The 12,093-nt window shown below is 47.4% G+C and overlaps 1 protein-coding gene across 7 annotated transcripts in view; it reads right to left on the reverse strand.

Annotated features, from left to right (window-relative positions):
• The window catches only part of STX1A (syntaxin 1A), a 338,192-nt gene that overhangs the window by 83,048 nt on the left and 243,051 nt on the right, over window positions 1-12,093 (reverse strand). For all 7 annotated transcript variants that reach the window (XM_073315464.2, XM_073315468.2, XM_073315463.2 and 4 more), the window contains one exon: window positions 4,350-4,423. In XM_073315464.2, the coding sequence (XP_073171565.1) occupies window positions 4,350-4,423 (74 nt within the window). The remainder of the gene's footprint in view (window positions 1-4,349; window positions 4,424-12,093) is intronic.

A 12,093-nucleotide genomic window follows, 5' to 3' on the forward strand; every position in this document is an offset into this window, starting at 1 on the left:
AACAACAGGCTGACCAAATGCAGAATAACTGTGGAGTGTGCTTGTGGCCATTTAAAGGCCCACTGGCGCTGCCTATATGGGAGGCTGGATCTGGCCGATGACAATATTCCAATGCTTATAGCCACGTACTGTATGCTCCATAATATTTGTGAAGGGAAGGATGAAAGCTTCACTTAGGGCTGGATCGCTGAGGCTCAGCCAGAGACCAGGGCTTTGAACAGCCAGAGACCAGGGCTATTAGAGGTGCGCAGTGCGGGTCCATAAGAATCAGGGATGCCTTGAGGGAGCAATTTGAAGCTGAAATCCACCAATATTAGTTGCTGTGCTCAGGAGTGCAGCGCTTGTAATGCTAGGAGGGGATGATGATTGGTGCAGACGATGCCCTGTGAAGGTGTAAGAAAATTGCCTGTTGCTTTGCAGGGCTCTGTTTGCTTTCAAACCAAAACAATTATTTTATTAATAAACAACCAGAGGAAAGAGACAAACAAAAAAACACATCAGCACTGTGGAGGAGGGGGAAAGGGAGGGTCCCAGGAGGAGGTGAGGTCCCGGGACGGTTAAAGATTTGTGTATGTCTAGGTATCATATGCAATGTTGTCCTTTGGAGTACAGTGCAGTGGGTACTGTACTTCAGCAGGGCTAAACTGCAGAGGGACGGATGTTGAGTGCAGTGGGTACTGGGAGTCCTCAGGGCTATTGAAGAGTGTGTTGGCGGTGTCTGAGGGGCACATGGGAAAGCATTTTGCAACAGGGGCTGCAGGGGAGGGCGGGCACGGAGCTGTTTGCAGTGCTGGTAGCACCTTGGCACTTCATAACTTTTAATAGCTGCTCTGTGGCTTCATTCTCGCGCACCGCATTCTCCTTTCGGTCCCTCTTCTCACTGTCCCGCCACTCCTTCAGGTCTTGTTTTTCGGCCATAGAGTGCATCATGACCTCACGCAGAAAGTCCTCTTTAGTTCTTCGTGGCCTCTTTCTAATTCTGCGTAGCCATTCAGCTGGCGATAACCAAGAGGGACACTGGCCTCCCAAGGTCATATCTGCGAAGCCAAAATGCAACATTTTACAGAAGCAGTATTGTTTGCAACACACAGACCACTGATTCAGTGATTTAAAACACAGCCACGATTCACACACCTGTCACTAACTGGCTGAGCCCAGGCAAGCGCACATGAGCCACAAGACCCCCAAAATGGTGAGTAACCGCAGGGGTAGGGGAAATCAGTGTTCCAGGACCATACTGCACACTGGGCATGTGGCTCTTGGGGAGAGCCAGCACTGTAGTGGGGGCCTTATAATCATTACTGTCCCCCCATTTTCCACAGGTTGTGTTCATTACGGAAGATATCTCGCTGCTAAGGGTGAACAGGGAATCAATGGAGGGTCTTCTCTTAGACTGCGGCTTCTGCCTGGCCCTTATCATAGAATATCAGGGTTGGAAGGGACCTCAGGAGGTCATCTAGTCCAACCCTCTGCTCAAAGCAGAATCAATCCCCAATTTTTGCCCCAGATCCCTAAATGGCCCCCCTCAAGGATTGAACTCACAACCCTGGGTTTAGCAGGCTAATGCTCAAACCACTGAGCTATCTCTCCCCCTTATCCTTATGCGTCTTATTTGTGCAGCAATGGTTCCCCTCCTCCCCCAGTGACAGTAGAGTGGTGCAGGAAAGTTACCCTTAATGGGGCAAGAAACAAAGCAGCTCTGCCAAAGAACCTACAGCAGCGGATTGCCCAGTATCTCCATGAGAGTTTCGTAGAGATCTCTGAGGCAGATTCCCATGAAGTGAGGGAGTCAATGAAGTCTCTGTTCCACCGCTCAGACGAGGCATGTGGTGGTATGCGCATCATACAGGCACAAGCCTGCTTTCTGCAACCCTTCTGCCCCCAACAACTCACTTCAGCGATTCCCAAAATCAAAGCCACTTACCAGGGGCCTGTCTCCTGTCTGCACTTCGCCAAGCTCCAACAGCTGTGACTGGCTAGCCTCCTCTGACCTGACATGCATCTCTGACCTCCGAATCATCCTCTGCCTCTGGGTCCCCCGCCCTCTCCTCGTCCAAGATTTCCTCCTCCTGGCTCGGTCCACTCTCGAAGTATCCACAGTGGCCTTCGCAGTGGAGGTGGGGTTGCCACCGAGTATCACATCCAGCTCTTTGTAGAACCAGCAGCTCGTGGCTGAGCACTGGAGCGGTGGTTTGCCTCCTGCGCCTTGTGGTAGGCGTTCTGCAGCTCCTTCACTTTGGCCCTGAACTGCAGTATGTCCCAGTCATGGCCCCTTTCTGTCATGCATCATGAAATCTGTCCGTAGGTATAATTCCTACGGCTGGAGTTCAGCCGGGACTGGCCTCCTCTACCCAAATGCTGATGAGGTCCAGCAGCTCGGCATTGCTCCAAGCGGGGGAGCGCCTGGTGCGTGGAGCAGGCATGGCCACCTGGAAAGATGTATTGAGACCACTGCACGCATCACCGAGCAAACAGGAAGGGGACTTTCAAAATACTCAAGAAATTTAAGGGGTAGGGCTCTCGGTTGGTCACCTGAGGGCAGGGCAGTAGAGTTCAAACTGATGACCAGAGAGGTGAGAACAGGCCTTGTGGGACACCTCCCGGAGGCCTATCGCAGCGCTGTCATCGACCAGGGTGTCCACACTGGCCCCGCGGCACTGTAGCCCCTCCACAGAAACCTGCACACGTCTCATCAGGGTGTTTTTTTACAGCGCTGCAACTGTGCAGGTTCTGCACACGAAGTGGCGTGGCCGCGTGTGCACCTCGGAAGTTACCGCGCAGAAAGCTGCTTTGCTGCGCACAGACTGGCCAGTGTAGACAAGGCCTCAGAGAAGTTAGGGATGAGAATGATTTATTGGCAGTGAAACAGCCAATCTAATTGCTTCTCACACTATGTCACTTCCTCCAGGTAGGACTGGCCCAGCATAAGATTGTTCCCTCGCATATATTCCCTAGGGCTTTCCCCAGTCCAATTTCAAATGATTCAGGGGATCAGTCCACTACCATTCTGGGTACCCCAATGTCTAGTACATTGCACTACTCCTAAAACTCCGTGACATGAGCCTAAACCTGTTGATAGTCAGTTTATATCCATCTCCAATTTGCTCTTCTCTGGTACAGGAGATACCCTGACAGACACCTCGCCCAGGGGCAGCGCCCTCTAGTGCTACACCTTCCTCAGAACTGCTCGCTATGGATCTGTAAAAGATTTGACTATAGTGCCCACTACTGGAATATGTAAGCATTGCCTGGGTATCCATGGATGTCCTGTAGACCAGCACTGTGCCCCCCTGTGACAAACACCCCACATATCCTCTTCTTTTCTCAGCTCTTAAGTTATCATTACTGTTGCTCACCTCTGGAATCTCTCTGTCCATGCGCCTAAAACTGAACATATAACAAGAGCCCTGGATCTCCCTGGTGCTGAGTAGGGGGAAATAATCACTCCCCTTGTTTCACCTGGTGCTTCCATTAATAGAAACCAGGGCAGCATTTGACTTACTTTTACAATGCTTGATTCTAATGTACTTACAGCAATTTCCTCTTATTCCTTTGAAAAATGCTTGCTAATAAAGTAGGACTTACTGCCACATTGCTGTGACAATACAGTAAGAAACCTGCTAACTGAGAGACGGTGCCAGTTACCAAAGAAGTCCTTTGCAATGGGAGATAGAATTGTTTTAACTATTCAAACACTGCTATTTCCCAGGCTGCCAGCCAGGGCGGTGCCCCATGAAGAGAGTGAATTTCCAGGAGCAGATTATGGGCCTGCAGAATGCAATCCAGAAGTTTATATTATAAACACTTTTAGGGCATACACATCCCCACAATGTCATTCAGTTTTGACATCTCTTATGATCCTGCAGAGCATCATTCCATGCTCTTTAAAGTGCACTGAGGAGCCAGGTTTAGCACACACTGCAAAAGGGACCTTTCTGTCCCCAAAGTGCATGAACTATAGTTTATTTCGTGGTTCAATAAAATCCCACTGGGCCAGATATTTCAAAACATGTGTGCAAAAAACCACACACCCGAGTTACCCACACAGAAGCCCTAATGTGTACACGCATGTGAGGAATTGGATGCACACACCCCTTTATTATATTACATACACAGATCACAGGAATCACATTGGGGCTTCAGGCATGTAGGCTGGGGGTGCACAAAGCCTGCACACTCTTTTGCAGACACACCTAGCAATCTGCCCCATTACTGTGAAGTGCTTTTCAGGGCTCTGGGCAGAATATCTGCAGCCTTTGTCCTCCATCACCTTCTGGGACACGTTAGTGTGCAAAGCTTGTCTCAACCTCCATCCTCCCAAACCAAGATTCACCAGGACAGAGACTCACCTGCGTTTTCCTTATCCTCAGGTCAGCAGATGATCTATTCAATCCTTCCTCTTGTTCAATACTCTGTTCAATACCTGGTTGTGGACAGAAGAATTCAGCTTATTTTAGACTGTTTAGAAGAGAATAAGAGATTGCTTTGCAAATCAATTCTAAAAGCCAGAATACATGTGGATTAGAGACGCATCTGGATCCCACTGCAGTCCTCATGTTCTGAGATACCGGCCCATTTTATCCTGGGCTGAAAGCAGCTTTCCTGTGGGCAAACCACTAGCTCCAGCTGTCTCTTACATTTTCAGACAGCAGGACTGGTTACTAATTTAAACAGCTGAAGACTACATCTCTCTCTCACTCTGCTGAGAAAGAGTCAGGAATGTAAAATAGAGAGTAGGAATTCTGTGCCCTGCAAAGCAATGTCTGTACTAATGGACCTGCAACCTCTCCCAGGTTGGTGTCATCCACAAATTGTATAAGCGTATGGTCCACTCCATTATCCAAATCATTAATGAACATATTGAATATATTGCTCTCCTTCGAGACCCCTGCAGAACACCACTAGATACGCCCTCCCAGTCTGACAGCAAAGTATTGATAACGACTATTTGAGTTAAGTTTCTAAACCGCTTGTGCACCCACATTATAGTGATTTCATCTGGATCATATTTCTCTAGTTTGCTTATGAGAATGTCATTTGGGACTATGTCAAAAGCCTGACTAAAATCCAGATCTGTCACATCTACTGCTTCCCCCATCCGACAGGCCAGTCACCCCGCCAAAGAAGGAAATCAGGCTGACCTGGCATGACTCGTTCTTGACAAACTCACATTGGCTATTATTTACCATCGTATTATTGCAACATCTCCAGGCTGCCACTCAGCCGCACCTATAACACACAGCCCATCAGAAGTTCCACCTCAAGTCCCATGGCTCCTGATTGGCTCCCTTCCCCATATAAACCCAAGGGGCGTTCCAGGAAGTGTACAGGCAACGGCACAGATCTTCTGTACCTGCGTCAACTGTTCCTGCTCCTTATGTGGAATTCCTGGCTTAACCTTGGTTTGATTTGGACTTCACCGCCTGATTCGGACTACGACTTTGGTATTGACTCTGGCTTGGATCTGACTACGAACTCCTCTGCTACTCCCAGCCTTCGGGTTGCCCTTGCTCTGACCCTTGGCCATGACTGCCCTTCTTGGGATCCTGAAAATTATTCTCTTGGTGGTTACAAATTGATTAATTATTTATCCAGTATCTTTTCATGGATCGAAGTTAGGCTAACTGGTCTATAACTCCCCAGGTCCTCTTTGTTCCCCTTTTTAAAGATAGGTACTATATCCGCTCTTCTCTAGCCCTCTGGGACCTCACCCATCCTCCATGAGTTCTCAAAGATTCTAATGGTTCTCAGATTGCTTCAGCTAGTTCCTTAAATACCCTATGTGAATTTTGTCAGGCCCTGCCAACTTGAATACATCTAATTTATCTACATATTCTTTAAACTGTTCTTTCCCTATTCTGACTGGGGTTCCTCCAGTCTTCTTGTTAATATTAATTGTATTAAGCAGCTAGTTACAATTAACCTTCTTAGTGAAGACTGAAGCAAAATAGGCATTAAACACCTGTCTACTTCATATCTTCAATTATTAGCTCTCCTTCCCTACTATGTAGTGGCCTATACTTTGTGTTTCTCTCACTCAAAATGTATTTAAAGAATCTGATCTTATTGCCTTTTATGTCCCTTGCTTGTAACCTTTAGTCTTTCTGATTGTGTCCCTACATGGTTGTGCTATTCTTTTGTATTCATTCTTAGTGATTTGTCTGTATGTCCACTTGGTGTAGGATTCCTTTTTGATTTTCAGTTCATTAAAGAGCTCCTAATGGAGCCATATTGGCTTCTTACAATTCTTCCGATCTTTCCTTTGTACTGGAATCGTTTGGTGTTATGCCTTTCATATTGTCTCTTCAAGAAACCACCAACTCTCCAAACTACATTTTCCCTTCTGTTTTCTTCCCACAGGATCCTGTGACAATCAGGGTCCAGACACCGGAATGGGAGAACAGGGGGTTTGAACCCCAAAGAAAAAGCAGGTGAACCAACGGCTTGTACACAATGTTAATGTACTAGAAACACGTGCAGAGTAAGGTCTTTTATGAAAGCTTCTCATGCTCTAAACTTAATAATCATTATGTGGTAGGTACACAGGCCATGCTTGTCGTGCTTTTATTTGTGTCTATAGAGAACTGCTCATAAAACTTCAGCTCCAGCTCACAGCAAGACAGTGAGTGTTCAGACAGGAAGAGGCACCTCCCAAGTCATTTGTCTACACAAAAGCAACTTCGGGTACCCACCCAGCCCAGGGAAGGACAACGGAGGATCACTAAATTTAACGGAAAGACACAGACATGCTGGCTCTTAAATCAAGAGGGGCTTTCCACATTCTGAATAAACATGAGTCACCATGGACTAAGAGACAGAGAAAAGCGAGGCAGGCGGGGGAAGCTTTTTAAAACCAGGCTTGCGTCTGAGGCTTTTCATCCAGAATTTGGGGAACAGTCTGGAAGGTGGGAGGCTGTCTGTGAATGCTGGATCAAGGTCTATGGCTAGTGGGTAGGCTGGGAAACTGTTCAAAAGCAATTGCTAACTTGCATTAGAAAGAGGATTTTATCTAATACTGTAATGTGAAGCCTGAAGTTGTGTTATGCCATTTATTTACTGGTTTCAGAGGAGCAGCCGTGTTAGTCTGTATTCGCAAAAAGAAAAGGAGGACTTGTGGCACCTTAGAGACTAACAAATTTATTTGAGCATGAGTTTTCATGAGCTACAGCTCACTTCATCGGATGCATTCAGTGGAAAATACAGTGGGGAGATTTATATACATAGAGAACATGAAACAATGGGTGTTACCATACACACTGTAACCAGAGTGATCACTTAAGGTGAGCTATTACCTGCAGGAGAGCGGGGGGGAGGGGGGAGAAACTTTTGTAGTGATAATCAAGGTGGGCCATTTCCAGCAGTTGACAAGAACGTCTGAGCAAGGGGGGGGAGGGGGGAGAGGGAATAAACATGGGGAAATAGTTTTACTTTGTGTAATGACCCATCCACTCCCAGTCTCTATTCAAGCCTAAATTAATTGTATCCAGTTTGCAAATTAATTCCAATTCCGCAGTCTCTTGTTGGAGTCTCTTTTTGAAGCTTTTTGTTGAAGAATTGCCACTTTTAGGTCTGTAATCGAGTGACCAGAGAGATTGAAGTGTCCTCCAACTGGTTTTTGAATGTTATAATTCTTGACGTCTGATTTGTGTCCATTTATTCTTTTAAGTAGAGACTGTCCACTTTGACCAATGTACTGTGTAACTTGTATCTGTGTGCTCTCCCTTACTCTTTCATCTCAGAGTCTGTGGTTTTTCTATTAAATAAACCTCTTGTTTATTTTTACCCCTTGAAGGTCTCTCGTGTGCAGACAGTGTGGAGTGTGTGTGCTAAAGTGAGCTTGCACCCTCAGCAAGTTTGCAGATGACACTAAGCTGGGGGGAGAGGGTAGAGATAGGGTAGAGATAGGGTCCAGAGTGACCTAGACAAATTGGAGGGTTGGGCCAAAAGAAATCTGATGAGGTTCAACAAGGACTAGTGCAGAGTTCTGCACTTAAGAAGGAAGAATCCCATGCACCGCTACAGGCTGGGGACCAACTGGCTAAGCAGCAGTTCTGCAGAAAAGGACCAAGGGATTACAGTGGATGAGAAGCTGGATATGAGTCAGCAGTGTGCCCTTCTTGCCAACAAGGCCAACAGCATTTTTGGCTGCAGAGTAGGAGCATTGCCAGCAGATCGAGGGAAGTGATTATTCCCCTCTATTCGGCACTGGTGAGGCCACATCTGGAGTATTGCATCCAATTTTGGGCCTCCCACTACAGAAAGGATCTGGACAAATTGGAGAGAGTCCAGCGGAGGGCAATGAAAATGATCAGGGGACTGGGGCACATGACTTATAAGGAGAGGCTGAAGGAACTGGGCTTGTTTAGTCTGCAGAAGAGAAGAGTGAGGGGGGATTGGATAGCAGCCCTTCAATTACCTGAAGGGGGGTTCCAAAGAGGATGGAGCTTGGCTGTTCTCAGTGGTGGCAGATGACAGAACAAGGAGCAATGGTCTCAAGTTGCGGTGGGGGAGGTCTAGGTTGGATATTAGGAAACACTATTTCACGAGGAGGGCATGAAGCACTAGAATGGATTACCTTGTCAGCAAATTAAGGAAGTATGGGCTGGATGAATGCACTATAAGGTGGGTAGAAAGCTGGCTAGATTGTCGGGCTCAACGGGTAGTGATCAATGGCTCCATGTCTAGTTGGCAGCCGGTATCAAGTGGAGTGCCCCAAGGGTCGGTCCTGGGGCCGGTTTTGTTCAATATCTTCATAAATGATCTGGAGGATGGTGTGGATTGCACTCTCAGCAAATTTGCGGATGATACTAAACTGGGAGGAGTGGTAGATACGCTGGAGGGGAGGGATAGGATACAGAAGGACCTAGACAAATTGGAGGATTGGGCCAAAAGAAATCTGATGAGGTTCAATAAGGATAAGTGCAGGGTCCTGCACTTAGGATGGAAGAATCCAATGCATCGCTACAGACTAGGGACCGAATGGCTAGGCAGCAGTTCTGCGGAAAAGGACCTAGGGGTGACAGTGGACGAGAAGCTGGATATGAGTCAGCAGTGTGCCCTTGTTGCCAAGAAGGCCAATGGCATTTTGGGATGTATAAGTAGGGGCATAGCGAGCAGATTGAGGGACGTGATCGTTCCCCTCTATTCGACATTGGTGAGGCCTCATCTGGAGTACTGTGTCCAGTTTTGGGCCCCACACTACAAGAAGGATGTGGATAAATTGGAAAGAGTCCAGCGAAGGGCAACAAAAACGATTAGGGGTCTAGAACACATGAGTTATGAGGAGAGGCTGAGGGAGCTGGGGTTATTTAGTCTGCAGAAGAGAAGAATGAGGGGGGATTTGATAGCTGCTTTCAACTACCTGAAAGGGGGTTCCAAAGAGGATGGCTCTAGACTGTTCTCAATGGTAGCAGATGACAGAACGAGGAGTAATGGTCTCAAGTTGCAGTGGGGGAGGTTAAGATTGGATATTAGGAAAAACTTTTTCACTAAGAGGGTGGTGAAACACTGGAATGCGTTACCTAGGGAGGTGGTAGAATCTCCTTCCTTAGAGGTTTTTAAGGCCCGGCTTGACAAAGCCCTGGCTGGGATGATTTAGTTGGGGTTGGTCCTGCTTTGAGCAGGGGGTTGGACTAGATGACCTCCTGAGGTGTCTTCCAATTCTAATCTTCTAGGATTCTATGATAAGTGGAGACTGGTTTCACACCTTTGGGGACGATGAACCAGAGGGGAAGGGTCTGAGTGTCTGGTGGTTAAGAACTGAGGAAGGATGGATTTGGGGAGACTCAGGACTAGAAGGGCTGCTGAGGTCACCCTGCAAGGAGTAACTAGGCTGGCAGAAGCCAGGGTGAGACCTTTGTGCTTGTGGGCTGGCCACACATGTCAGGGCTCTGAGCAACAGCAGCACAGCACTAGGGCATTTCAAGGTTACAGGGCAGGTAGCGACAGAACTCCCGCCTGGTCTGGGTGATCCCCAAATCTTTACACAGTCTCCCTACCAGTTCTCTGAGTTGGCTAAAGTCTTCTGCTACTCTGACAGCTTCCTTTCCTTAGAATCATGACAGCATCATTTCAGGATCACTTTCACCCAACTTGCCTTCTACATTCAGGTTGGCAACCACTGCCTCAACCTGTTGGTCACAATAAAGTCTCAAAACTCTGTCCCCATGTCCCATTCTTCACTTCCAGAAACAAAAAGTTGCCCCAAAACATTCCAAGAACTTACTGAATCATAGAATCACAGAACATTAGGGTTGGAAGAGACCTCAGGAGTCCCCTGTTCAAAGCAGGACCAACCCCAACTAAATGGCATTTTGGGATGTATACATAGAAGCATTGGCAGCAGATCGAGGGACGTGATCGTCCCCCTCTATTCTACATTGGTGAGGCCTCATCTGGAGTACTGTGTCCAGTTTTGGGCCCCACACTACAAGAAGGATGTGGAAAAATTGGAAAGAGTCCAGCGGAGGGCAACAATAATGATTAGGGGACTGGAACGCATGACTTATGAGGAGAGGCTGAGGGAACTGGGATTGTTTAGTCTGTGGAAGAGAAGAATGAGGAGGGATTTGATAGCTGCTTTCAACTACCTGAAAGGGAGTTCCAAAGAGGATGGATCTAGACTGTTCTCAGTGGTAGCTGATGACAGAACAAGGAGTAATGGTCTCAAGTGGCAGTGGGGGAGGTTTAGGTTGGATATTAGGAAAAACTTTTTCACTAGGAGGGTGGTGAAACACTGGAATGCGTTACCTAGGGAGGTGGTGGAATCTCCTTCCTTAGATATTTTTAAGGTCAGGCTTGACAAAGCCCTGGCTGGGATGATTTAATTGGGGATTGGTCCTGCTTTGAGCACGGGGTTGGACTAGATGACCTCCTGAGGCACTTCCAACCTGATATTCTATGATTCTATGATTCTAAATCATCCCTGCCAGGACTTTGTCAAGCCTGACCTTAAAAACCTCTAAGGAAGAAGATTCCACCACCTCCCTAAGGGACCCATTCCAGTGCTTCACCACCCTCCTAGTGAAATAGTTTTTCCTAATATGCAACCTAGATCTCCCCCACTGCAACTTGAGACCACTGCTTCTTGTTCTGTCATCTGCGACCGCTGAGAACAGCCGATCTCCATCCTCTTTGGAACCCCCCTTCCAGTAGTTGAAAGCAGCTATCAAATCCCCCCTCACTCTTCTCTTCTGCAGACTAAATAACCCCAGTTCCCTCAGCTTCTCCTCATAAGTCAAGTGCCCCAGCCCCTGAATCATTTTCGTTGCCTTCCACTGGACTCTCTCCAATTTGTCCACATCCCTTCTGTAGTGGGGAGCCCAAAACTGGACGCAATACTCCAGATGTGGCCTCACTGGTGCCGAATAGAGGGGAATAATCACTTCCCTCGATCTGCTGGCAATGCTCCTGCTAATGCAGCCCAATATGCCGTCAGCCTTCTTGGCAACACGGGCACACTGCTGACTCATATCCAGTTTCTCATCTACTGTAATCCCCAGGTCCTGGAGACTGTGTTTTTGCCGTGCTGTTTTTCCAACAGATCTCTGGGTAGTAAAATTACTCCTGGGTCCTGTGTTTTGGATGTTTTTGTTTGTTCTAGAAATGCCTCATCTAGCTGCTCCTCCTCCTGATTTGGTGGTCTGTAGTAGAACCCTACCCTGTTTTCTTATTTAGCTCTTCCTCACTTATACCTCCAACCTCTCATCCTGGTAAGAGATCATGCTGCTCCTCTGAAGCTGGAATGATACCCAGCCACTCTCAAAGTGACTTTGTCTGTATGGGCCAAGGTATAAGAAAGTCATTAATGGACACTTGGTGGAGTCACTGTGTGCACCTCCCTCTCTGATAGATAATCTCTATTACCGTACCAGCCATTTTCAGCTTGGAAGGTGAGTGCACTGATATGGCTTCCACTCCAGAGCTGACCTAGAGTCACCGCTGCATTTCTAAAGCATTCACATGAACTCGCCAATGGAACACAACATCATTTGCATATCGTTAGATGCAGTGAGAAATCCCAGAGCTGAAATGCCACAGCAAATGAGCCGAGCTCAAAGTGTCACAGAGACACTTACAAAATAAAACCTGCCA

Source organism: Lepidochelys kempii, chromosome 17, assembly GCF_965140285.1.
Source record: "Lepidochelys kempii isolate rLepKem1 chromosome 17, rLepKem1.hap1, whole genome shotgun sequence".
Taxonomy (NCBI): Eukaryota; Metazoa; Chordata; order Testudines; family Cheloniidae; genus Lepidochelys; species Lepidochelys kempii.